Genomic DNA, 27,779 nt, shown 5'->3' with positions numbered 1-27,779 from the left:
TGGAAGTAGGATTCGTCGCGTCATCACTGAACAACCGGATAGAAGGACAGGACACCTGCCCTGGGATCCACATATACTCCTATGCAGCAGATTTAACAGACACACTGCTGTTTGTAGATTACAGCTCAGCATTCAATACCATCGTTCCCTCGAAGCTGGACAGGAAACTGCAGGATCTAGGACTGAGCAGCTCCCTCTGCAGCTGGATCCTTAGCTTCCTGTCTGACAGACGCCAAGTGGTCAGACTGGGCAGCATCACCTCATCCCCCATCACACTGAACACTGGTGCTCCACAGGGGTGTGTACTGAGCCCTCTCCTATACTCACTCTACACCTACGACTGCACGGCCACTAACAACTCCAACATCATTGTGAAGTTTGCGGACGACACTACAGTGGTGGGTCTTATCACCAATGGTGATGAGACGGCTTACAGGGAGGAGGTCAGCGCCCTGACCCACTGGTGTCAAGACAACCATCTCACCCTCAACATCGCAAAGACAAAGGAGTTGATAGTGGACTTCCGGAGGTGCAGAGAAGTACACACCCCCATCACCATCAACGGCGCTGCTGTGGAGAGAGTGAGCAGCTTCCACTTCCTTGGGGTACATCTGGCTGAGGATCTTACGTGGTCAGTACACACAAACAAAACAGTGAAGAAGGCGCAGCAGCGCCTCTTCTTTCTCAGGAGATTGAAAAGATTCGGCATGAGCCCCCGCATCCTCAGGACCTTCTATCGCTGTGCCATTGAGAGCATCCTCACTGGATGCATCACCACCTGGTACGGCAACAGCACCGCCTACAACTGCAAAGCTCTCCAGAGAGTAGTGCGGTGCTCTGAACGGATAATTGGAGGTGAGCTTCCCTCCCTCCAAGACATCTACAGGAAGCGCTGCCTGAGGAAAGCGGGGAGGATCATCAAGGACTCCAGTCACCCCAGCCATAAACTGTTCAGACTACTTCCATCAGAAAGGAGGATCTGCAGCATCCGGTCCCGTACCAGCAGACTGAGAGACAGCTTTTTCCATCAGGCCATCAGACTGCTGAACACGTCATAGACACCTCAGCTTCACTACTGGAACTTCAACATTATGCACTCCATACTGTACAGTAACGCCACTGTTTTGCACATGTCTCAACTCTGTATATTTTTATATATTTTTTTATTGTTTACTCTATTTAATTTGTAAAATATGTATACACACACACACACACACACACACACACACACACACACACACACACACACACACACACACACACACACACACACACGCAGAAAAACATATTTAGTATACACATCCAGAAATGCATATACTGTATGCATATATATATATATTGTACATATATTTATTAGTTTCAGATGTAGCCATTCTTGTATTTTGCTTGTTTACATTATTGTATTTTGCACAACTCTGTTGCTCGTGAAGCTTGCACACAAGAATTTCACTCACATGTACTGTACCAATGTACCTGCACATGTGATGTGACAATAAAAGTGATTTGATTTGATTTGATTTAGTACTGTGTGTAAAATGCCATCAAAAAGTCAATTAAGTTTTATTCTTTCTCACCTGTCTTTCTATCTCCTTTCACTTTTTAAAGGTTGCCATGTTAGAAAAAATATCTTGCCCTGCCATGCTGTTTATTGATGTGGCAAATGAATGGTTTATGAAAATATATCTAAATCTGTCATCAGTAATCAGTAATGATCATGTCTCACCTCTAGTCTTCTCTGTCTTAATTTCAGGTTTTCACCATGTGTTGTAGATGGTTCAGGAGGTTAACTCAACCAAGCAGTCTACTTTCGGGTACTGTTTAGAATACCAGAATAGGGAGGATGGTGTAGGTTTAAGTTTATTAGACTGATACTGTGAAATGCACTTCACACACGCACAGTTCTTTGTCGCCAGAGCGCAGACATAACGGCCCGTTATTAACGGGCTGGGGAAACGTGGAATAAAACACGAGGGGAAACAAGGCACAGGAACTCAGATCTATATGACTACAGATACACAGAGGGAGACACAGGAGCAAAGACACAGGAAATCTAACAACCAAAAAATAAACATAAAAACCTAGTGATTCAGACTAAACTTTAAAGTAACAAGGTGGACTCAAACCATAATACAAAAGGACAAAACACAAGAAACTGAAACCGCTGGGTCATAAGACCCAGGATCATGACACATGTCATATCTGTGGTCATCACAAGTGTTACAAACACAATAACGAATCAATAAAATGTGGCATGTCCTGATTTAATACATGGATGGCCTGACTGAGGGTAGAAGCTCCTCTTCAGCCTCTCTGTTCTTGCCCAGATGGTGGGGAACCTTCTGCAGATGGTGTAGAAACTGGACCGGTTTATTGCTGGGGTGGAAAGGGTCCTTTAGTATCTGAGCTGGGTTATCTTTTGGTGTAAATGTCCGGTAGGGAGGGGAGAGCAGCCCTGCAGCAGCGTTCTGCTGTACAGATCACTCTCTGAAGAGCTTTTTTGTCCTAGACACAGCTGTTCCCAAACCAGGATGCGACGTTCTGTGTGAGGATGCTCTCTACAGTGCCTGTATAGAAAGTCCTGAGGATCACTGGAGAGACCCTGAACTTCCTCAGTTGTCATAGGTGGTATAAGCACTGCCACAAATTCCTTTTTAACATTCAATAATTATTGTTAAACATGATTTTTTTCTAAGAATGTACAACTGATTTTATATTATTATGGGTGTACTGAACGCATCATTACAGTTTTCTTAAAATGCTTAAAAAGTGAAAGGAAGAAGTAAAAAATGATTGAGAAAAGAAATGATTGAGAAAGTTCATGAATGATTCATACAGTGTGACAGAAAACCTCACAGTATAAACCGTACAAAACTAATCTCACATTTTGATTAATAATACATGTGCAGACACTGGCATTCATTATGACTGATGCTACTGATTTCTAGTTCCTGTGCACAAAGAAATCTATCAGATTTTAATTCATATTTCATGTTTCCCCGTGACACTTGGCTTAAGATGATGGCATTTGATCAGTGAGTAAAGGAAAGAACAAGATGGGTTCACAAACCAATGAAGACGGTCTACTTTATCTCATTAAATGTAGCAGTGTTGTCAGCCCAAAAACTCTTCCAAATCCACAGTCCAGCATAGAGCGGCTTAGTGAATGTGGTCTGGACTCTGTGGAGGAGGGCCATGGTGTCAGAGACGCTGTAGAAAGAAAGAACACCTGCTCTGGGATCCACGTACACTCCTACTTTGGAGGACAGAGGGCCTGAGAGGGGAGTTGTGATTTTATTGTGTCTGAATTTGTAGCAGTCACCGTAACACTCTAATGCCCAGGAATTATTATTGCTTCCAAAATCACTTTGATCCAGTTTATTTTTATTCTTGTACGTCACGGCTACTGAAAGGCCTTTCCCTTTCATCTCCACTTCCCAGTAACAAGGTCCAATCAGACTCTCCTTACTCAGGACCTGCTGGTAGTTGGAAAACCTGTCCCTTTTTTTATATCCAGGATAGATATTTGGATTATGAGCACTGTCTGATACGGTTCTGTTCTGATTAGACAGGAAGAGATTTTTGTGGACTGTATCTGGGTCGATCGTCAGTTGACATGAATGTTTTAAAAAGTCATCTCTGGTCTTAGGTTCAATTTGTGGCAATAAAACATCCACTGATCTCACTGTCAGAGTGATCTTCCTCCATTCCTCACTTAGAAATGCTTTGAGATTTTCTCTGGCTTCTAACATTGCTGTTTGCAGATCCTCAAAGTACTTAACTTGACACATTTTAAAGCTTGGTGAATCTGTATATTCACTGAGTTTTGACATCATGGAGTAACTTAGTAGAAATTCGGTGTGGTCCTCTGTGCCTGAAAGCTGCTTCAGCTCCTCTTCTTTCCTCCTCAGCTCAGTGATCTCTTGCTCCAGATTATTCTGAAGCTCCATGACTCGACTCTCTTCAGTTTCCTGCTGGGATTTGATCTGCTGCTTTAGATTTGAGCCTTTTTCTTTAATGTAACTCAACAGCTCATCGATGATGGCATCACTGTCTTCAATTGTTTTATCAGCAGACAGTTTGATCCCCTCCATCTCTTTCTCAAGCACTTCACCTTCCTCCATTCTGGTCTGAATTTTCTTCTGGACTTCCTGCAGATTCATCTTAAGGTCTTTCTCTTTGTCTGCCCTTTCAACTTCAACTGGAACTGTTACATGGCATTTATGTTTGTCCAGGCAGCAGACATAACAGATACACTGCTGATCAGTAATGCAGAACATCTTCATCACCTCATTATGAGTTGAACAGATGTTCCCTTTCAGCCTGTTCGATGGTTTGACCAGCTTGTGTTTGTCAAAGGCAGAGGAGTCATAGTGAGGCTGGAGGTGTTGCTCACAGTAAGAAACCAAACATACCAGACAGGACTTCACTGCTTTCAGCTTCTCTTCAGTGCAGACATCACAGGAAACATCTTCAGGTCCAGCATAGCAGAGATCAGCTGAAGCAGGACGGATTGCAGGTGTCTTCAAGTCCTCTACTAACTCTGCTAACATAGTGTTTTTCACCAGCTCAGGCCTCGATATGAAACTCTTTGTGCACTGAGGACAGCTGTAGATTCCTTTTGGATCCTCATTATTCCATTGTCCTTTAATACAGCTCATACAGTAGTTGTGTCCACAGGGAATAGTCACCGGCTCCTTCAGTAGATCCCGACAGACTGAACAGTGGAATTTTACTGACTTGCTTCCTTGTTGTGCCATTCTGTGTGATGAGGTGAATGCCAAATAGTTTCACTGTGAAAAGAAGACGGATGTATCAGGTCATTCCAGAAAGGCATACGTCACACTCTTAATTATCCACCCACTATCTTCTGGTTATTCAAAGTTGGTCCACAGTGACATCAGGCTATTCCAGGTTTTCGGGTCCAACTGAGGGATCCCAAAGTATTCTCAGACCACACAAGACATATAATCTCTGCAGCAGGTTCTGGCTCTACTCCAGAAAGCCCTCAAAACCATACAGCATACTTTGCAAGTTTGAACAAACTGCCTTCCCACAGGTCTGCTTCATATTCTGGGATATGCAGAGTAAGCTACACAAACTACAGCAACTAGCTGTAAAATGAATATAAACTCTCATTGTTATTCACACATTAAAAACAGAACAGCTCATTTTTTGTTGCTCCTGCTAAACTCATTAACTGATTCAAACCAGAGTGTGAAAACACTGCCAGGCATTGAGAAAACCCAGAAAAACTCTTTACCTGATTCACTTTATATTTTGCAGGTGTTTTGTTGGGCACCTCAGTAAAAGCGCAGCACCAATTTTAGAATGAACAATTCTCATATTATTCTTATATTTTTTTCCTTAGTGTGAATACTACCCGCTCCATTCTCTATGGGGGCTGAGGTCACATGAATATTAAAAAAACAGAAAATTATGGGTTTGGTACATCACCCTGAGCTACGCCTAGTGAGACCCCCAACTCTCTGTGAATGGTACTCATGGCCATTGATCAGTGGTTGTTGATCAATGGTCATGAGAATTTGCATAATTATGATTAAGGAACTGACCTCCCAGCCCATTGTTCCTATAGTGGGCTGGTTTCAGTCATTATGCAAATGTACTGTTTATAAGATTTGGGGAAACCTGCAGTCAGCTGAGACTGAAGAAGTCACTTGGATGAGTGACGAAACGTTTCTCCTACAAAACGCTACGTCCAGATGAACAGAATCAACTTTTGGAGGTTTACTTTCCTGGATGATTGAGAATGCATCAAGATATTTGATTTCATGCAGAAATTAAAGCAGAGTGAAGTGATGAGTGATGGACTGCTTGTTGTAATTAAAAACAAAACAAAACACACATTTCAAAGTAAAAAAGTAGTAGCTCTTCATGGGTCTCTGATGCCAATATTTATCAAGTTAAACATAATTAAAACATTAAAAGCTTTGCATTGTCACATGATGGCCTGTGGTGGAATAAAATCAATAATTTTCAGTCCACATAAAAAGAAGAGACCATTTTTTTCAGTTTGTATAATAAATAAATGTCTCAACCTTAATGTTTCTTCTAAGTGGTGTTTTACACATTTGCCACATAAGCAGGAAGTCAGGAAGGACACCAGTGTAAAAATCAGTTAAATGAAAAATGTGGACCGACCTGTTGTGGCCACTCCTGTGACAAAGGGAGCACGCAGAAGAAGCTATCATAGATCATCTACTTGTTGCATTGACAGAAGAATCATTGAGTGTCCAAAACATTGATTTATTTATGACCGGTTACAACTTTCATTATTATCATTATGTAATAATATCATATATTATTACAAATATTTAAAGAAAAACAAAAAATATGCTTAATAAGTCCTGTTAATCAAGTATTGCTGGCTGTTTGTCTCTGAAACAAAGGTTAGATCTGTACATTGGACCTGTGGATTAAACTTGTTTGAAATAAATAAACAACTACATAGAAGTATTTACTTACCAGAAATCATGCGTCCTGCTTTCTTCACAGGTCAGATGGGACTGACTGTGTCTGACAAATACATTCCTCGAGACTCCTCCTTTGAGACGCAGGAGTTGCCAGATTGGGCCCAGTGAAGGAAATGAACTTTAAACGCTGTTGTGTATGAGCAACAAGTATGGTACTGCATATGCAGCATTTAAACAGATTCAATACCAAAATTACACAAATAAACATTACAAACCTGAATTTACACTAAACTGATTTCTTTTGTTTCTCATATTCAGAGTAGTTGGATATTTATGTCTTGATTCAGCAACCTGTCAAACTTAGTGGTTGATTTTTATTTTGTATGGCCAGGCTGAGAGGGCGGGCAACTGTCTTATTGGTGAGCCCATCAGAGGTGTCTAGAACCTGTAACATTAAACTATTAACCAGCGTTAGTCACCTGTTGTTATCGGTATAGGGTCAGAATAAATGGCCAAATATGGTGAAACCTGCTAATGTGCCATTTTAGAGATCAATCGTATTCTTACAACTGTTGTCATGGTACCTGTGCCTGCCCGGCCAGCCCAGTGTGGCTACAAATGTTTTTGTTATTGCTTTGTCTTTTCTTTCTCTCTCTCTCTCTCGCTCTGCCTGGGTGGAGCTGAGCTCCCGCCCTTGGGCCATGCACCTGCAGCTGATCACCTGTGATTCTGAATTTCTTTGCTGGCTCTTCTTAAGGCAGGGGGGCTGAGCTACTCGTCGCTGGAATATTGAGTAACTTTAGTTAGTAATACCCGACTCTGCAGAATTCAGTCGTTTCTCATGCTCGCTTCGGAGTAACCCTCGTTTCTGTGAGTAGTCCATGACCATGGACTACTGAGTGTGATTATGTGGAGGAGGAGCGGAGCGAGTGTGAAGGCTTTGTGTTTTCCAGACCCTGTGGACCCTCAAAACCCTGGTGTGTCCCCCCCCCTCCCCCCGTGCATATAGTGCACCCGGTGTGGATAAATAAAGAACTGTTTAAATCCCATCTCTCAGTCTGTGCCTCAGTCCGCTCCATCCCCATGACAGCTGTCCTCTTTTTCAAAACAGTAACGTAATCAGTTTGGTTGTCTCACATTTAAATGGCCATCTTTTACTTAAATCCTCCACAAAGGATATCACCTAGCTGGTTATCTACGACTTCATCTCCCAGGGCTGCTTTAATCTAAAGCTGAGCAGGAGGCTTTACAGACGTGTGCAGGAGCACTCTGTCAGAGAGTTTCTCTTTCTTTTACTGGGAATACCATGAGACCGAATGTATGTTCTACTCTTAAATCTGCTTCAGAGGCTGTGAGATGCTTTTCTACGGCAATGAGGTGGTATGACTAACAGAATGACTGCTTTTGGAGTGAGCCAGGCCAGTAAGAACAGTCATATGCAACCAGGACCTACTAGGAAGTGGTAAAGCCTGGAGAAAACCCACAGTCTGCTTTGAGCTGCTCTTGCTTCTGAAACAGATTAAACAAGCTCCAACATGCTAATTTGCATCTTTACCTGAGGAAGGACACAAGACATGTAGTTTACAAAGCAAATACTCTGACTTACCATGAGGTGGCAGCGCGGGCCCAATGGATCACCCACAAGCACACAATAAAGGACACAAAACATCTTATGAGGCTAAGTGGACTATATCTTTGGTTTTCCACATCAGACTTCTGAAAGTTCAGATGTATAGCAAGATGGTTTTGGTTCATCCTCAGGGGAGAACTGCTGAGAAACCCCATTTGGTTTAGTGCTGTGAGAACCAAAGCGATAGATTATGGAGAAAACAAAGACCGTCTTGCTGTCCGGGAATTTAATTCCTTTGGGGGGGCTGAACACAGAAGTTCCTGGGTCTATTGCTTAAGACTGAAAAAAGGAAAACATGATACTTTCTAGGAAGAACTCTATACATGCATCACATTGGGGTGATGAACTGTCTTTATTATTTTGTACTGCTTGACACTTCTGTTTGAATTCAAATCATCTGAATGTTAATGGGAATTATAAAGCCTGTCTTGTCGTATATATTTCAACAGTTTCAAAACCTAAGCTGGTATTTTGATGAAAAAAATGACATATAATCAGCTGTTTAAAAGGATACTTTAAAAGTACATTTTAAAAAAAACTAACTCAACATTTGTATTCAGTTTTTGTGTGGATAGAGAAAATCCTGCATTATACTCCAAGATGCTCACTATACGAAATCTACTGAATTATATAAATATTCAAGGTGTGAAAAGTTGTTGGAATAAAACTAAACTCATCTTTATTAGACAACTATGTCATATAGGTCATCACAAATGTTACAAACATGATAACGGGTCAATAACAGTGAACAAATTCAAAACTAATGACATCATGTAACAGCTGGACTGATACAATAAATACTGCAGACACTATTAAAAATAGTCAGCCTGATTAACCTACTGCCCTCACTAGTTCATTTTTAACAATCAATAATTATTGTTAAACATTATTTTTTAAGAATGTACAACTGATTTTATATTATTATGGGTGTACTGAACGCATCATTACAGTTATTTTCTTAAAATGCAAAAGATGTAAAAGGAAGAAAAATGATTGAGAAAGTTCATGAATGATTCATACAGTGAGACAGAAAACCTCACAGCAACAGTATAAACCGTACAAAATAATTCTCACATTTTGATTAATGATACATGTGCAGACACTGGCACTCATCATACCTAGCTGCTACTGAGTTCATGTTCCTGCACAAAGAAATCTATCAGATTTTAATTCATATTTCATGTTTCCCCGTGACACTTGGCTTAAGATGATGGCATTTGATCAGTGAGTAAAGGAAAGAACAAGATGGGTTCACAAACCAATGAAGACGGTCTACTTTATCTCATTAAATGTAGCAGTGTTGTCAGCCCAATAACTCTTCCAAATCCACAGTCCAGCATAGAGCGGCTTAGTGAATGTGGTCTGGACTCTGTGGAGGAGGGCCATGGTGTCAGAGACGCTGTAGAAAGAAAGAACACCTGCTCTGGGATCCACGTACACTCCTACTTTGGAGGACAGAGGGCCTGAGATGGAAGTTGTGATTTTATTGTGTCTGAATTTGTAGCAGTCACCGTAACACTCTAATGCCCAGGAATTATTATTGCTTCCAAATTCACTTTGATCCAGGTTATTTTTATTCTTGTATGTCACAGCAACTGAAAGACCTTTCCCTTTCATCTCCACCTCCCAGTAACAAGGTCCAATCAGACTCTCCTTACTCAGGACCTGCTGCTGGTTGGAAAACCTGTCCTTTCTTTGAAAAGAAAAGTCATTAGTTGGATGTTGAACAGTGTTTGACACAGATTTGTTCTGATTAGACAGAAATATTTTAGGGTGCACTGTATCTGAATCCATTGTCAGTTGGTACGAATGTTTTAAAAACTCATCTCTGGTCTTAGGCTTGCTTTGTGGCAATAAAACATCCACTGATCTCACTGTCAGAGTGATCTTCCTCCATTCTTCAGCGAGAAAAGCTTTGATTTTATCTCTGACTTCTAACACTGCTGTTTGCAGATCCTCAAAGTATTTAACTGGACACATTTTGAAGCTTGGTGAGTCTGTATAATCGTTGAGTTTGAAAGGCAGGGAGTAGCTGAGTAGAAACTCTGTGTTGTCCTCTGTGTGTAAAAGCTGCTTCAGCTCCTCGTCCATCTTCTTCAGCTCAGTGATCTCCTGCCCCAGCTTCTTCTGAAGCATTACAACTCGACTCTCTTCCTCTTTCTGCTGGAGTTGTATCTGCTGCTTTAGACTTTTTCCCTTTTCTTTAATGTAACTCACCAGCTCATTGATGATGGTCTCACTGTCCTTCATTGCTTCATCAGACGACACTTTAATCCCCTCTACCTCTTTATCAAGCACTTTCACTTCCTCCTGTCTTCTCTGAATCCTCTGCTGGATTTTTTGCAGAATCAGCTTGAGATCTTTCTGCCTGTGTTTCCTTTCTTCTTCAACTTGAACCGTGTTATGGTGATTATGTTCATTCACACAGCAGACATAACAGATACACTTTTGATCAGTACGGCAGAAAATCTTCATCACCTCATTATGAGTTGAACAGATGTTCCCTTTCAGCCAGTTGGATGGTTTGACCAGCTTGTGTTTGTCAAAGGCAGAGGAGTCATAGTGAGGCTGGAGGTGTTGCTCACAGTAAGAAACCAAACATACCAGACAGGACTTCACTGCTTTCAGCTTCTTTTCAGTGCAGACATCACAGGAAACATCTTCAGGTCCAGCATAGCAGAGATCAGCTGAAGCAGGTCGGATTGCAGGTGTCTTCAAGTCCTCTACTAACTCTGCTAACATAGTGTTTTTCACCAGCTCAGGCCTCGGTGCAAAGACTTTTCTGCACTGAGGACAGCTGTAGGCTCCTTTTGGTTCCTCTTTATCCCAGTGTCTTTTAATGCAGCTCATACAGTAGTTGTGTCCACAGGGAATAGTGACTGGATCCTTCAGTAGATCCAGACAGACTGAACAGCAGAGTTTTTCCTGATCCATTGTCTGTCCTGTGTGAATGTCTCGTGTGAATCTTTGTATGTGAAGGTTAATGTCAACCAGTTTTACTGTGGAGGGAAAAGTGGTGTGTATCGGATTACACTCTGTTTCAGGAAATCACGAGGGAAGTCACACTTGACAGTAGGGTGTTTCAGTAGACAAATGTCATTCAGTGGAATTATTTCACAGTTCCCTTTTCCCCCCTTACTTGATTATGTATTTCTGTGTTTTTTTCATTGTCCATGCTTTTATTTTGCATTTCTTTCAGTAAGCTTTACTTCTCTCAATTACCCACTCCTGGTTGAATCCACTATACTGGTGTTATGTATAACCAATTAGGACTAAGCATTGCTCAGGTGGGACCAATGGCATGTGTGGGGGTGGGACAGATGGTCTGTTGACAGAGAGAAGAGCAGGTAAAACAAGATAGGGCAACAAAGAGCCAATCAAGTTCAAAGTTCAGAAGTAATGTGATTTCTTTTTACAGCTTTCCAACTTTCTAATTTTGGTATTGTTTGATACCAAGTAAATACAGGGCCAGTAACACCGTTACCAAGTACTGATACTGACACTTTTAAGAAGTGAGTCACATGACAACAACAAAACACAGTAGAGCACAGGAGGAGCAAGCTGTGCATGTAAGTTGGGAGAACAGTAATGTTTGCAGAGACATGCAAAGACATGTCTGCTTACTGATGAAATGGGAGGAATGTACAGAGCATAGGAGAGAGAATCTAAAACTGAAGTATCAGTACCCACACTAGTATGGTATCAATATGACTGATATTTAGATTGGTCCACCTATTACTAAATTCTGGTAATCAAGAAGTTATTGAGTGATTTGTATTACAACTTTATTTTTACTTCATCTGCATCTGTATCATCTGCAAATGTAATTATAATATTGGTAACATAAGCAAGAGTGCAGTACATCCTAATTGTTGTTCTTAAAGCAACAATAGCTAATTTCATGGTAGGAGGACAGGACCATTCAGCAGAGGGCAGAACCGTACACATTGCATCTCTAAGGCAAGTATAGCAAATTCCAGATCAGTAGCATTAGCTCGCAAAAATAATACGCAGTTTTTAATCCTACTTTGCACAACATTTCTATGAGCATTCAAACTGCATATAGTTAACAGAGATGTCACCTAACTATTACACCAACTAATTCCTCTGATGACGCTGATAGGAGAGTGTCTTAGTTTTACAGCTTTTCCTACTAATAAAACCTGCCCTAAGGTCATTCATACTAAACAAAAATAATTAAGTAAGAGAAGAAGACACAAGTGACCTGTTTTTTTATTCACTACTACAGAATTAAAACTTTTTTTAAAAAATAAAAACCTGTTTTATAATTACAGGACATTCTTTTCTATAGTTTTACACAATTATTTCTTGCATTTTAAGCCCAAAGAGTCTTGCTGACAGATTTCTTTAATTTACTACAGGAGCATTTATTTATTATGTAAAGGTAAAGACTGATTTTGAAATTGCACTTCTTTTTTTCTAATATTAAGATATCTCCAGGACTAAAAGTGTAGTTAAACTTTTTGTTGGACATCTTTGAGCTATAGGATAACAGTGCAGAGCCCTTTCCCCCTTTCTACGCTTTTATTTTGAAGTCTCCACAATTCCGGTGTCTTCCTGGTACTGGTACTTCCGGGAACCAGCTTATCGCAGCCAGCTTTGGGTTCAGGTTACAGCTCCAGGCTGCCGCCGAGCTGTTTTTATGACAGCCGGGCAGAAGCTCCTCCGGTCACCGTAATAGCGGGCCTCTTCCGGCTTGTTGGACCCCAGAGAGGGGAAGAGGAAATGACTTTTCTGGGGAGCTTTTAGAGAGTTTTCCTTCTGCCCTCCTGAAGTGAACCGTTGACTTGTCACCATGAGAAGTCGGAGCAACTCGGGCGTTAAATTGGACAACTATGCCCGGATAGTGCAGCAGACTATCCTGCGGCACCAAGTGAGTGTGAAGCGTTGTTGTTTCACAGCTGTTTAGCGACCGTTAGCTTTAAAATACACACTTAGGCGGTGTCATGTGTGCAGGCAGTGTTAGCTGGTCCGCTGCGAGTTAAACTCAGATGTTTTCATGCATGCAGGAGGTGAGGCAGGGCGATATTTCGCAAGGCTGCAGAGCTCTTTGAATCACACACACTTTCCCTGAAGTGTGTGTGTAGCTGTGAGTGTAGCTGTGAGTGTAATGGAGGTCTTTGATGCACTGGGGAAGTTTTTGCCATTTTATGTCAACTTGTTCTGAAGAGGCCAAAACTATGCGGACATGTTAAGTTTTACATCCTCTTGCAGGGGCGGTTTCAGAGTGTTTTAAATGGGGTGGCCCACGGGACATTACAGTGTTTGATTAGAAATAAAGACAAATGTTTAAATTTGTATCAATATTATATAAAAACTCTGGGCGTGATAGTCCAGTCTTAAATGCAAAAGAAACTTTAAGTATTTAATGTAAAAGTACCCATGTAAGTGCTTCATTAAGGCAAATGGGGGTAGAGGGGGTCGATTTCATAACTCCTCCAGTATGCATGTCCAAGTATCCTCCTGCAAGGTGCCGAACCCCTAATCAGAGTGAGCATGAATGTTAGACAAGGCCCTTAGATACAGAGAAAAGCACTTTCAATTCAATTTATTCAATTTTATTTATATAGCGCCAAATCACAACAAAAGTCGCCTCAAGGCGCTTCATACGCTCACTTGTATGAATGTGTGTGTGATTGAGTCAAGTGTTCAGATTGCTCAGTTACAGTAAAGTAGTGCTACACAAGTACCATTTTATTCATCAAAAGCTTACCAACAAGTGTTGTGGTGCAACAAATACTTAAAGTACAGTACTTGAGTGGTCCTAGCCATGCTTTCCATTCAATGGGGGTTGTTAGAGTAATATTTCTCATATGGTTGGTGGCCAGCCATATTTTACAGGGGGTAGTGGCACCCCAGACATTCAACAATGAACACCCCTGTAATATGGCTGTTTGAATAACTGCTGCTGCAGTGTCTGATGTAATATTTTATAACTGGGCTGCAGGTGTTGCCCATAATTAATCAGAAGGTCGGTGGTTTGATCCCTGGCTGCCTCCTGGCTGCATGCCAAATATCCTTGGGCAAGATACTAACCCCATGTTTGCCTACTGGTGGTGGTCAGAGGGCCCGGTGGCGCCAGTGTCCGTCAGCCTCGCCTCTGTCAGTGCGCCCCAGGGTGGCTGTGGCTACAGTGTGGCTTGCCATCACCAGTGTGTGAATGACTGAATGTAGTGTAAAGCGCTTTGGGGTCCTTAGGGACTAAGTAAAGCGCTATACAAATGCAGGCCATTTACCATAATTAGAACGAGTCCTGATTACTGACATTAAGAGACCCCTCTATCATCCTGCATCGAGGAAACTAGTATTGTTGGTATTATTTTGTTTTATTTTTTTTTTAAGGTTTTTGTAGTCATAACTGCTTGAGTTTATTGTCTTTTCCCCTCTCTTCAGTCATTCATTTTTATTTACTTTACTTAATTTGATCAACTTACAAGCAGTACATTAAAAATGGGGGGGGGGGGCAGTGTGTTTTCCCTGTGTCGCATACACTGGGAGAGAGTCGACCTTCAGCAGCGGTGTCATATTCACTTTCACTAAAGGTCACCCCGGTCAAGTTCAGACTTGTTGTTTATTAACATGCTTTTAATTTAATGAATGAAGCATGTCTCATTAAGCTGTTTCATGTTCAGTTTGGTCAGTTTATTAGTTTCCTTCACTCATTCAAGCAAAACGATGTTCTCATGATATTTCTATTCAGAGGCTTTAAAACAAACAGCCACCTCAAATTAGCCTGTTTCACAAACCTGAATGTGAGAGCCGCTGGTAGTTTGGGCCATTTAAGGCAACCAAATTAATCCTCATGTTAACGGAAAGTAACGAGCCTTTGTCGCCGTGCACAGGAGTCATACAGCCCGATCTGCTTCCATGAATCTGGCTGCGCATAAACATGAAATGTGCCTTTGACTTTTGGCTCAGAGAGACATTTTCCTGTGGCTGCAGCCTGCATTCAGTTCAGAGATGCTCTGAAGCCCAAATATCTCTGCTGGTGTGTGCATGAAAACATCAGCGTTCCTCTAAAACAGAAATTTGTGGGCCTCATTTTAGACTATGTAAAATATTAGACTCTGAGGTGATCAGACATCTCCCACACTTTGTTTCTTTGAGTTATCCAGCTTATTAATTTGCAATTACGGTGCTAGTGTACCTGTCTATGTGCTTTGTGTTATGTGCTCAGATTTGTGTATGCCATCCCTCCACTACAATGATAACTTCAAATCTATGGCCTGGACACCTCTGATGTTGTACGATACCTCCGGCTCACAGAAATTGTTGAATTTAGTCCTTTGCACAGCCAAAAACAGCACAAATAATCTCGATACCCCTGACTTTGTGCACTGCAGTGTTGCTACGTCAGTACAGGGAACATGAGCTGCAGCAACAAAGCTCAAATCATATTATTGCTTAAAATATCCCAGCGTGCTTCAGGATTAACATTTTCCTTCATCTGGGTAAAGAGTAAAGCAAAGAGCAGGGAGAATAACAGCAGATAACCCCACACATCTACCCTTGTATCGGCTGGTGTGTCTTCGTCCTGTCACAGTTTACATAGAAGCTACAGAGATTAGCGAGTCCTGTTTACAGAAGAGCACGTTGATAAGATCGGTGACGCTTTGGAGACAAAAACAGAGCAAAGGAATTAAAAATGGTAAAAGAGAGGCTGAGGTTATAGTAAAGCAAACACAACAACTCCACCCAGAAAGGACAGAGGACAGTTCACCCTCTTAAAGAGAGGAAAACACCTGGAAAAGCTTCTGGTAATAGCACTGTTTTGGAGTTTATAGAGTTTATAAGTTGGAGGAAGAGCGTAAGAAGCCTGGGGAGGGGTGATCCTGGACTGTCTCACTGCCGAGTTTGTAGTCCAGTAGACAAATTCAGTGTGAGGTCACTTTTTGAACAAGTCCCAAGTGGCTGCTTAGCCAGCCCGCAGTTGTATACAGTTCACTGCTCAGATGGATCAGTGCACTAAGGACCGCAGTTACTCAGTGAGAGCTGAGGCCCTTGCTGCAGCTGCAAGCTCAGAGACTCTGATATATGTGAGTGAAAAAGATCTGCAGCAGTTTGTCCTGTTATAAAAGCAACTAAACACAAGCTGTTCCACACACGAATCACTCGAACCATTCTCACTTTTAGAGCTTGACAACACCTCGCTGTGTTTCTGCAACATATTCACAAAACACTTTGAGTGTCATTTCTGTTGGTGATGAAACCTGTGTTGATGCTGAAAGCTCTGACAGCCGTACTATGTCTTGTGCATGTGATAAAATGACATTTGGACATTCTTTAGGCAGCAGGTAGCAAGACAGACAGCAGCGATTCACATTTGCTGATCTGAAAAGTGCATTTTGCTGTCAAACAACCTCGCTATAACAGGAAGAAAGAGTTCTCTACTCGTAGAAAGGGACTTTGCAATTATCCGGTTTTATTAGCAAACACCGACCTTAGGGGAAATGAAGAGAAGCATGCACAGTTACAGCTATGCTGCTCGTGCAGTAAGGGGAAATGCATGCTTAGTCTTCAAATTCCCCTCGTCGATTACATTGACAAAAATGACTCAACATTTTCTATAATGGTCTTTTTTTTCAGAATGGAGGGAGTGTGTAATTGGTTCAGTTTGTCTGTCAGTCTGTTTGTTATCAGTTTAGCATCCACAGTTTTCAGTCCATCTTTTTTTCAATTTTGTGTGACGGCAGATGTCGATAACAACTCGAGCTGCTTTAATTTTATTCAAAATCAGATCAAGGCCACACCAAATGGCCTTGATCAAAAACAAACCAAAAACTTTGTTACCCACAAGTTTTTATAGATTGTCTTCAGACTTCACAACAATATACTAGGCTCCGGGGGACATGAGTACCAAGGTTGGCTAAGCATTTGGACTTGACCTTCACTGTTAGTACTCAAGGTCAAAGTTGACCATGAGAAAGAAATGTGAAGAAACCATATCCAGTAATATGTCATATGAAAGTGCATCGTGAGAGCTGTAGCACACACTTTTTATTTTTTCAGTACGTTACACTATGACAGAGGTCTCCAACTCCAGGCCTTGAGGGCCGCTGTCCTGCAGGTATTAGATATAACCGTGGGTCAACACACCTGAGTCACATGATTAGTTCATTACCAGACCTCTGGAGAACTTCAGGACATGTTGAGGAGGTTATTTAGCCATTTAAATCAGCTGTGTTGGACCAAGGACACATCTGAAACCTGCAGGACACCGGCCCTCGAGGCCTGGAGTTGGAGACCCCTGCCCTACAACATCACAATGACGCTGTAATGGGCTGACGTCAGCATGTTGTCATAAAAGCATTATAAAACATCAAAGTTGTAGTATAAGCTGTGCTGTCTGCTGTTGTTGTGTCTGTATTTCTGTGCATTTTCTCATTGGATGCAATATTTAAAACCAACAACTTCTGCTTTTACCACTGAACTTGTTTCAGCTGTGGATCATCTGCCTCTGTCTTGCAACTCCAGCCATCCTGTTCTGTCACACCAACACTCTGCATGTCCTCCTCCATTGCAACCATTAACCTCCTATGAGTTCTTCTTCTATTCCTCAACAAGCTCCATCGTCAACATCCTTTGTCCAATATATCCTCCATCTCTCATCATGTCCAAACCATCTCAGCCCCACCTCTCCAACCTTGTCTCCAGACTGCTCAGCCTGAGCTGTCCCTCTGATTTTAGTCATTCCCAATGAAACAGGTGGGGGGAGAAAGATTTTTAAAAAAAAAAGAAGTACAATAAATTGGTTGCACAAGTGTACGCACTCGGGTAAGAGTTTATCAGCATAGCTATCTTGACTTTGCAATATTTGCCCCGTCTTTCTTGCCTTTCTCGCTCCGAATCTGTCCAATTGTGTTGGCAGCCCTTTGCAGGTTACAAAGGGCTGCACAGAAAACACGTTTTATCCTCTGCATGTCCAATAATCTTGACTTCTCTCGCAAAGTTTACCTCTACATTGCCTACAGTGCCTATCAAAGGTTACAGTGCCTGTGACCTTTGACTTCTGCCTGTGTCCCATAGGATCCGGTCACAGGCCTTCTCCCAGCAAGCCCAGATCAGCCTGACGCCTGGGTCCGTGACAATGTTTACAGCATCGTGTCCGTGTGGGCGCTCAGTCTGGCCTACAGGAAGAACGCCGACCGGGACGAAGACAAAGCGAAGGCCTACGAGCTGGAGCAGGTAGGTGTGCGCCTGTGGGTGGAGAGCGTTGAGGTCAAGAGGTTGTGTTTTTATTCTCTGACTTGGCTGGTTGGGTTGTTTATTTAAAGATGTGCAGGCTGAGGTGTAAATGTTGACATTTAAGCGTCTCTCTGCGTTTCTAGAATGTGGTGAAGCTAATGAGAGGCGTCCTGCAGTGCATAATGAGGCAGGTAGGATATCTCCATTCTGTTTGTCTTTTAACTTCTCTGTTAGATACACGTCACTTCCCCTCTCTCTCTCTTTAAAAAAAAAAAAAATTCTCTAACCCTGTCAGCTGTTTCCCTACCAGCTTCTCGTTGCTCACATTGTGATGTTTATTACTTTTATTAAACTTGAACGTGCCGTCGTCAGATTGGATTATTATTATGATTTTACTTTAACTGCGCTCGCTGTGAGTCTGAGAGCGGGGGCGGCTGACTCTAAGTGTGACTGTGAATTTCCACAGTTTATATATAAATGTGAACATTATTGTTGCCATTTTAAATAACATTGATTCCATATTTATAACCTCTGCATTCATTTGTGCAGTTCTGTGATTACATTTGTTGGATATTTTAATCATTGTTAACGTTTAGGAATCATTGCACATTCTTTGGACCTGCTCTTTTCACACGCTTTAAAAGAAAAATCTCTCCACCCTTCTTGTTCTCAGCTGGATAAGGTGGAGAAGTTTAAATACAGCCGTAGTACCTCAGACTCGCTCCACGCCAAGTACAACACCAAGACCTGCGCGACAGTGGTCGGGGACGATCAGTGGGGTCACCTGCAGGTCGACGCCACCTCGCTTTTCCTGCTGTTCCTCGCTCAGATGACTGCGTCTGGTAGGAGGGAACCTATAACATCCCCTGTAAAACAGATGAAACTAAACTAAAAAGCATTATAGGAAAACCAGAACCAGTGTTAATAGATGTTGTCGTTACCTTGAGTCTGTCTACATCAGACTTTGTTGCTGAAGAATCATTAATATTTTTTTTCCCATTTTGTGTTGATTTAGCTGAAGGAGTTGTTAAGTGAATTTTAAACCATGTTGGTCAGACTTAGGCCTCAGTTGCACAGGTCTAGATAGCCGTTAGTGCCGTACAGGGAAAAATCCCTGACTGGCTGTAGGTTTCTGCCGGTCACTAGGTGAAATTGGTCATAGAGAGAGCCCTGCACCAAAAACTTTGTCATAATTGCTTTGATCAAGTCGAGTAGCGTTTTATTGTCACCCCAACAATATGCACTCAAGTATACAGTGGGACGAGATATCAGATCAAAGGTGCAAACTGTAAAAATAAAGACGAAAAAATTCAAATATACAACTATACAGAAATGAGATAAAGTAGCAGATTGTCCTGATTGCCAGCAGTTTGCATGGAAAGGACTCTTGCCAGCCTGTCGCAAATTGTACACATTTTCTTAGCAACCAGTGGTTGCTGGGGCTGACTGAGGCTACGTCCACACTCGCCCGGATAGATCTGAAAATGGCGTTTTCGTCTGAAAACGCTCCGCGTCCTCACTAATGTTTTCAGTCGTTTTCACAGAGTTGTGCATCCACATTGAAACAGACGAAAACGCTTATGTTCCAGTACTGCGCATGCGTGAAACGCAAGACGATTCAACCTGCCTCATTTCTGTCTGCCCTTTATTTACTTTCCAGCTGTTTGAAACGTTGCGGCGAGTTTTTAAATGGACTAACAGTGAGGTGGAGTTGCTGCTGCGAGTAACACAAAAGTACAAAGTTGCAAAAGCGAGTGAGAGTTAAAGAATTTGAAGAAAAGCTATCTGGAGCATGTACAGACTGAGATTAATCTTTAATAGGGCTGTCAAAACTGAGAGGAAACAAAACAACTGCTCCGCTATCTTAGTTTAATTGGTCACATGACTGGATCACATGACTGTCATTGCTTTCAAAAAGTCTCAGTTTTCGCTGTCCACACTGCGAAACGAAAGCACCGTTTTCAAATGTGTGCGTTTTTGAGAGTGTTTTCAAAACGCCGCGTTTTCCTTGAGCCAAAATGCTGTCTCAGTGTGGATGGGAGGCTAAAATGGAGAGAAAACGATGTGTTTTCAAAAGGAAACGCATTAGTGTGTACGTAGCCTGAGACCTTCAGAACGTGGCCGAACATCAGACCTGGAGTAAGTCTTATCACATCTAGATGTGAACTTGGGCAGATGTAAGGTTTTGAGATGCGTTCTTTCTTTTGGGTGGGGAGTTAAATTTAAAACGTCTTACATCAATCAGTGTATTTGTTTCCTTTCTTTTTGGGTTGTATTTCTTTGAAAAGATCAAAATGGGGCAAGGAAGGGAAGCACAACAGGTAACAAGTAACTAAACTCAGTGAAAATATAAACACTATACAATTTAAAGGGAAAAACACCTTTTTCATGCTCCCCTTTTCACAAGGGAAAGCCAAAACTAGAACAAAATCAATCCAAAATTTCAACATATATGCTGTCAGTGTTATTTTCTGTGTGTGGTATCATTTTGTCTTCCAGAATCTAGAAAAATAATTTGTATGTGTGTGATTTGCATCCAAACAAAATGATTGTGATACATTTTTAAATGAAGGTTCCTGTCTTCATTGTTTACGTCTGTGTCCCAGGTCTTCATATCATCTACACCCAGGACGAAGTGGACGTAGTTCAGAATCTCATGTTCTACATTGAGGCGGCTTACAAAGTGGCTGTAAGTCAACTTTATTCTTCTCCAGCTCCACAGAAAATGACTGCTTCTTGTTTTATTCATTCTGTCTTGTTTCTATTTCCCCTCAGGATTATGGGATGTGGGAAAGAGGAGACAAAACCAACCAGGGCATCACTGAGCTGAACGCCAGCTCTATCGGCATGGCCAAGGTTGGCACAGACACACAAACATGCAATAAACGCAGACATCTACGACACTTTAACAAGCTCGGGGGGACAAAATAAGTGAGAGCAGAGCTTCCAACGCACAGGGGGAACAGGTGCTCCAGTAAAAATGTCTGGCACTGTCAAAGGTGCACAGCGGCCTTTACGCTGACCTTTAGAAGACCCTGACTCCACAGAGCTAAGTCTGGATCACATTCTGTACTGAAAGTATCTTCTCAGCCGCAGCATGTCAGTAAATGTTCAGATAAACTGTGAAGTCAGTCTTGCTTTTTTTTTTTTTTTTTTAATTCCAACATGTTTTAATTTTATTGAATTCTCTGCAGCACATTTGACCTCAGTCGGTAAAAATCTGCAGTGAGAGTGAAACTTTCAGGTTACTGGTAAACATTACTGTGAGTTTTTTCACGCAGCAGCAGCCGGGCATGTTCTCTGTGCGTCCGGCTCTGTCCTCAGTTGGCATTAAAAGAGGGCTATCATGTTCTCTGTGGTCTTCCAAGAATGGCTTCTCACTCAGAAATAACATAATACTCAGCACACACACACACACACACACACACACACACACACACACACACACACACACACACACACACACACACACACGTTTAATTTAAGACTTTGAAAACAAGCACCACTACAGGACCTTCTCTGCTCTGTTAATTATGTAAAGTTAATCTTATTTATAACAGCAGACCTGAGCTGAGCAGCTTTAACATGATTTGCTCCTTAACGCATTGAACCACAAGGTTTAAAATTAGAGATGGCATGATACCACTTTTTTATGTCCGATACCGATATCATAAATTTGGATATCTGCTGTTACCGATATGAATAAACAAAATAAAGTATTTCTTTGTGCCCCCTTTTCCCTGTTAATGCCCTATCGGCCCCCCTGGCAAAACTTTGCTAGACCCGCCCCTGCACAGTTACCAGCTGTCAGCTAGTAAAAAAAGGATCCTGGTGTTATTTGTCTCTCAGAAACAGTTCATAACTTCCCTTCAACTCATTCATGTCACCTAAAAGGTAAACCTGTTTCTCCATCACCTGTTCAGCTCTGATGATCCAGTAAGGACATCTCCTGGTTTCATCTTCATGTTTCCCTCTCACCAGATAACCAAACCATATCATGACCAGCAGGTTTACAGCTTTGGCTCCAGCAAACATCAGCTGATACTTGAAATTAATATTAAATAAATTCTAACAACAGCTGATCAAGCTTAAACGTGCTGGTTTCCTCTTTCTGGCTCAAAGTGGGCGATAAACAAGAGAGACGGGACTTGCATCAGAAAAGCCGATCAGCTGATCATTGATCAGTTTCATGATTAAAGTAGCAGCAGGAGGGGGAGAGAATGAGAGAAGAAGAGGCAGCTGTGCAGCAAAGACAGAAGAAGTCCAGCTTTGGGGGTTTTTTTGTTTGTTTTTTCATTCTAGCTGAATTACGGGACAAATCGCTTCCTTTTCACTGCAATATGGAACTCCGATGGCCAGTCCAGCTGTGGCTCCATATATCAGTTTAGCTTAACGTGGAAATACTATGCAAACATTTAGCGATGAACTTACACACTTGCTTTACTTCTCTGGGATAGTTTTCTCCGAGATTAAATGCCGCGGTTTGGAAGTTTAGCTCTACCAGACCGCCGACAGGTCTCGCAGACAACAGCCGCTCTATCACGTGACACATACCGCTCCGATGCGCTCAGCTGGGTTACGCCAAGTAACGCGTTTTGTGAGGTGATTTTGTGATACTTCGGATCGGATTACATTTTTTATTTCTCTCCGATATCCGATCCAGCAATTTAGGTCCGATACGTAATATCGGATCGGTCCATCTCCAGTTTAAATTGACCCATAATTTTAAAAATGTAAATAAGTGCCTCACATTTCCAGTGCAAATAAGCTGCTGTTTACCAAACCAGAGTGTATTTATCCACAAACTGTGTTTTAATCCTCTGTTTTTACTAGTGAATCTGCAGTAGCAAAGCCTCTGCAGCGCTTTATTTGCACTGTTCTCATTTCTTTGAGCTAAAACGTAATATTTGATGGCTTCACACAGCCGCACATCAGACTAACCTCGTGTTGTGGGTCCCAAATGCTCTTTTGTCTGATGTTTTTGCAATTTAACCCTTATCCTCCATCTCTGTGCTAATTAGTTTGTATTACCCTAACAATAGCTGTGCAGCTACAGTCACCTGGTAGCAGATGGAGCCCGACTTCACTGAGCCTCCAGACTTTGCTGGTATTTAGCATTTAGTCTTTATTTACAACCAGAGTTTTTTTAGAAATACTTCAGTCATATCACGGTATAACCTATTTACATGTTATCTGGATTGATAACCAAACTCCAGATTTGGTTTTAAAGCTTTATTGTAGCGCATGATAAACAGCAGAAATAACTGTAAGCCTCTAAACTGTCAGCGGTGCCTTGTTGTTTGTTTTTGGGAAGTAAAAGAGTGTTTGAATGTAGTCAGACTTGAGTAGTGGACAGTTGCCCTCTTTTCATTGACTGTTATTAATGAGTGTGTTTGCTTTGTGTCCTTCAGGCAGCTCTGGAGGCGCTGGATGAACTCAACCTGTTTGGAGCAAAGGGAGGACCGGGCTCTTTGGTCCACGCTCTGGCTGATGACATACAGCAGTGCCAGGTACGTGCACACAGTTAAATATCAGGATAGGAAGCTCATCGGCTTCCTTTGATTTTAATATATGTCTGTATTCCCATCAGTCCATCCTGACGTCCATGTTACCCAGAGCGTCCATCTCTAAAGAAGTGGATGCCGGAGTGCTGGCCATCATCTCGTACCCCGCCTTTGCCGTTGAGGACATAAGTATAGTCAACGCGACCAAGGAGGAGATCATCTCCAAACTGCAGGTGCAGACAAGTTCACAGAGGCAGGGTCAACGTGGCAGAAGTTTAGGGCTCAAGTTATAATTTTCGGTATATCAAGGACAATTTATTTTCTAAACTTTGGCTGATTTGTGCAGAACATTGATTTAATGTAAGTTTCCCAAAAGAAGAAAACGGCAACAAGAAAGCAGGAAAACGTTCATATGGCTGGATGTGTTGTTTGATTTTCTGTGGACTTCATTCAAACAGTCTGTCACATTTAAAGAAGACACTTTAAAAAAAATGTACTGGACTTTTTTTGATTATGTGTGATTTCTGAATCAGCTGGTTGTTTTAGCAGTAAATGAAAGTTTGGGTCATAAGCCAGGACACAGAGGAAGGTTAGACTGGGCAAAAAGTAGTTTTCAAATCCAACCAGCTTAAAAGAAACAACTTGTAGCTAAAATTGAGCTTGTTTTATAAGAATATGCCTCGTGTATTTATGCTGCGGCATGTTTGAGGTGCTGATTTCCTCTGTCTCTGTTCAGGGTCGATACGGTTGCTGCAGGTTTCTCAGAGATGGACACAGAACCCCCAAAGAGGTAGACAACCTGTAAAGGTCAATGCTCCCTCTAATTCGTCCTGTCGGATAATCTATTTATATCTATTTGTTTGGATTAGAAGAAGAAAAAACATTCGACTGAATCTATGTAGCATTTTTTTCTGTTTTGTCTCCTGCAGTCAGTAAATGCACAGCTGTCTGATCTGTTTGTTGCTTTATTAATGTGGTCAAACTTTGTGGCTTAAACTCTGTTCACTGTTATGAAGCTTGGTGGCACGTCTGAGGCGAACACCAGGCTTGTGCTGCTTTGTTGTTACATATGGGATTGTGAAAAGAGCATGTTTGGTTAAAGGAGTGTGTCAAATGTCTGCAGCTTTACAGATTATCTTGTAGCACTGAATCATCTGTGAGTGTTACTCTTTAATATCTGTCGGGGTCATTTTTCCTCAGATTTGGTTTGGAATCTGAGGAGAAAAATCCAAACCAAAGATGTAAGTTATGGGAAAACTCAAACATTTGTGACAGGACAAAGTGAAATTCCTTGCATGGGTATAGATTTCAGGGGGATACAGGGGAACAGACATGGATTTGTCAGGGAAGTAGAGACAGGGAAGCACTGGCATCATACATTTATTTATTTATTTATTTTTTTTAAGGAAAGGAACAAAAGTACAAAAGACCCAAGACACTCTTACTTTATACAATTTTCTATATTAATCTTCTTAATCTTACTTAGGGCTGTTCGATATAACGATATATATTGGATGACGATATAAAAACATCTATACGCTATCGTTTGTTTTGTGGTGTTGCAAAATAAACTGTTTACGGCAACATTTTTTTTCATGGTTTTGATGGACACTGTAGTGGCTATATTAATTTCTTAAAGTTCTCTCTTTCTCTTATATTTAATATAACCACACTACGGACGGACAAGCGCCTGTTTTTATGCGTTGTTGTTAGCATCAAGCAAAACCATCACGTGTCTGCTTGTTTATTTTCCACATAAACCTTTCACAATAAAGCTCAAGATCCTGTTGAGACTTTTCAAAATAAACTGAATCACGTAAAAGAGGATGCAGAGTATTTACGGATGAGAAGCAAAAAAGAGCCGTCAGGTGCTAAAAAATAAACCTTAAACTCAAATGTTAGAACAGGCTTTTCCCCGCAGCACGCCGTGTAATAAATACTCACAAAGAAAACTGCGTCCATTACAACTTATGACTAAAAATGTATTGTTTCATGCATCGGTTAAAACACTCGACTCCAGGTACGCGACACGCAGCTGGAAACACGTCACACGAGGCGAGCTGCCCGAGATTCACAGAATTTACAGAAAATGTTAAATGTTTGTGATTTATATCGTTAGATGTCTTGTATGGGGATATGAGATTTTGGTCATATCGCACAGCCCTAATCTTACTTATATGTATGTTTGTTGTGCATGATCATAAAAGTTCACTCACATGGTTACAGCCTGCAAACAGTTCCTGAGAGAAGTGGACATATTTAGGATCTCTGTTTAAGTATCGGGTTCATGTTGAGAAACTCAGATTTTTGAGACAGTTTGACTCTCACAGAGGAAAGAAGTCAGATCTGGATCTGATTTTGCAAGTACTGCAGCTGAAGGTTTGTACTGTCTCCATAAAGGATCCAAACAGACTGTATTACGAGTCCGCAGAGCTGAAGCTGTTTGAGAACATCGAGTGCGAGTGGCCTCTGTTCTGGACCTACCTCATACTGGATGGCATCTTTATCAACAGCCCTGAACAGGTAATTTAAATCTCAGAGACTCTGCCTGTGTGTGTGCATCAGTGTTTGACGGTATTTACCTCCTTTATTAACAAAGGAAGTGTTTTGATGTGATCCAGGTGCAGGAGTACCAGGAGGCTCTGGAGGGAATCCTGATCAAACAGAAGGATGGGGTACGACTGCTGCCGGAGCTCTACAGCGTCCCCGCAGACAAGGTCAGACATCTTGATGATTTAGAAGCTGATTTTAACTCATTTTAATGTGTGAGCTACAAGATTCTTAGTTTTGACCCTGCAGCCGTAAAAGGCCGATGGGGTATTGTCTTCACCCTGCCAGGCAGATGGGCAACATGGACTCATGTTTGTTAATGCAATATCTCGGGAGCATCCAGACAGGCTTTTCAGATTGATAACATAGAGATACTATTCAGTTGCCAGTTTATTATTTCTGCAGGCTTAAAACAGTTTGCATTAAATGAAGTTTTCATCACTGACAACCTGAAGGCTGTTCATCTTTAAACGCTGGTTGTTATTTAAGCTAACAATAAACTGTGTCTAACTTTGTCAGCTCTTAGTAGCTTTGGAATTATGTGGTCGCAAATGCTTTCCTGATTGGCTTGTAAATGATGTTGTCACATAGATGTACTGGTTATACTGGCATCAAGCCCTCAGGAAGTCCTTCCAGTGTTTCCTCGTATATGTACATTTATTGTTACACACCCTTTGTGATATTGATCATATGCTGATTACATGTACACAGCTGTCAGCACCGAGGCCGTTGTGTCACACGTCAGTTTGCCACAATCTTGACTCGGGGTCTTTAACACAAATACAAAAAGTGGGAATATCCATGTAAGTGTGGAGGGTAGCCTCAGTTTCAAGTCCACTTGTTTCAACCTGTTCTCTGTTCTCATCTTCAGGTGTTTTAGTTCCTCTGTAGAAAAAAACAGAAACTGTAATCTGCTTCTCTTTACTCACAGCAGAAGTGATTTAAGTGTTTTCTTAAATGCAATACGCCCGTGCCCATTAAAACGATAAATGAGGAGAAACGACCTCATGACCTCTGACTTTTAATGCCCCATATTTAAACTCGTTCAGACCTTTCAAACGTCTTTATCCTGTCTCGTTTTTGCTTATTCAAACAGGTGGAGGAGGAGTACATAAACCCTCACACCGTGGAGAGGATCCCGATGGGAAAATTACCCCTGAGGTGGGGGCAGAGTCTGTACATCCTGGGAAACCTGTTAGCTGAGGTGAGCTGCTACATAAACAAATGACCAGCTGTAGCTCTGCAGCTCAGATAAGTGTTAATAACAAAGTTATACCGTAAGAGTCGAAGAAAACTTGGTGGGTTTTTTTTTTTCAGGGTTTTCTGGCGCCTGGAGAAATTGACCCTCTTAACCGGCATTTCTCCACCATCCCCAAGCCTGACGTGGTCGTACAGGGTGAGTTAACCGCCCAGGTCCCAGTACGACGTTTTGAGCTCCAGATTAGTGTTAATTATTTT

The 27,779-nt window shown here is 41.7% G+C and overlaps 3 protein-coding genes across 10 annotated transcripts in view; 1 reads left to right on the top strand and 2 right to left on the bottom strand.

Annotated features, from left to right (window-relative positions):
* Positions 1 to 1,839: 1,839 nt before the first annotated feature.
* On the bottom strand, positions 1,840 to 6,529 carry LOC308392136 (tripartite motif-containing protein 16-like). The gene is made up of 2 exons (XM_080875024.1): positions 6,484 to 6,529; positions 1,840 to 4,790 (listed from the first exon to the last, which is right to left on the bottom strand). Exon 2 carries the CDS (start codon positions 4,755 to 4,757, stop codon positions 3,081 to 3,083), a length of 1,677 nt encoding a protein of 558 aa, XP_080731150.1. The 5' UTR covers positions 4,758 to 4,790; positions 6,484 to 6,529; the 3' UTR covers positions 1,840 to 3,080.
* Positions 6,530 to 9,210: 2,681 nt separating this feature from the next.
* On the bottom strand, positions 9,211 to 10,986 carry LOC308392142 (tripartite motif-containing protein 16-like). Its single transcript, XM_080875035.1, has one exon. The coding sequence runs from the start codon at positions 10,909 to 10,911 to the stop codon at positions 9,334 to 9,336; it is 1,578 nt and encodes a 525-aa protein (XP_080731161.1). The 5' UTR covers positions 10,912 to 10,986; the 3' UTR covers positions 9,211 to 9,333.
* A 1,690-nt stretch (positions 10,987 to 12,676) lies between these two features.
* Positions 12,677 to 27,779, top strand: part of phka1a (phosphorylase kinase, alpha 1a (muscle)) — a 31,266-nt gene continuing 16,163 nt past the window's right edge. For 4 of the 8 annotated variants that reach the window (XM_080874928.1, XM_080874924.1, XM_080874923.1 and 1 more), the window contains exons 1-13: positions 12,677 to 12,955; positions 18,109 to 18,267; positions 18,411 to 18,458; positions 18,941 to 19,109; positions 20,874 to 20,956; positions 21,043 to 21,123; positions 23,679 to 23,777; positions 23,858 to 24,004; positions 24,508 to 24,561; positions 26,172 to 26,294; positions 26,393 to 26,488; positions 27,418 to 27,525; positions 27,639 to 27,717. In XM_080874928.1, coding sequence (XP_080731054.1) covers positions 12,878 to 12,955; positions 18,109 to 18,267; positions 18,411 to 18,458; positions 18,941 to 19,109; positions 20,874 to 20,956; positions 21,043 to 21,123; positions 23,679 to 23,777; positions 23,858 to 24,004; positions 24,508 to 24,561; positions 26,172 to 26,294; positions 26,393 to 26,488; positions 27,418 to 27,525; positions 27,639 to 27,717 — 1,324 coding nt within the window. In that variant the 5' untranslated portion in view covers positions 12,677 to 12,877. The remainder of the gene's footprint in view (positions 12,956 to 18,108; positions 18,268 to 18,410; positions 18,459 to 18,940; positions 19,110 to 20,873; positions 20,957 to 21,042; positions 21,124 to 23,678; positions 23,778 to 23,857; positions 24,005 to 24,507; positions 24,562 to 26,171; positions 26,295 to 26,392; positions 26,489 to 27,417; positions 27,526 to 27,638; positions 27,718 to 27,779) is intronic. The other 4 variants (XM_080874929.1, XM_080874926.1, XM_080874927.1 and 1 more) reach the window with 1 other exon arrangement.

Source organism: Rhamphochromis sp. 'chilingali' (genome assembly GCF_963969265.1).
Source record: "Rhamphochromis sp. 'chilingali' genome assembly, chromosome: 1".
Taxonomy (NCBI): Eukaryota; Metazoa; Chordata; class Actinopteri; order Cichliformes; family Cichlidae; genus Rhamphochromis; species Rhamphochromis sp. 'chilingali'.
This window is presented reverse-complemented; position numbering and strand designations above follow the sequence as displayed.

Bases quoted from the DNA above. Each gene is read 5' to 3' on its own strand.
- LOC308392136 (XM_080875024.1), bottom strand. From the start codon at position 4,757: ATGGCACAACAAGGAAGCAAGTCAGTAAAATTCCACTGTTCAGTCTGT.
- LOC308392142 (XM_080875035.1), bottom strand. From the start codon at position 10,911: ATGAGCTGCATTAAAAGACACTGGGATAAAGAGGAACCAAAAGGAGCC.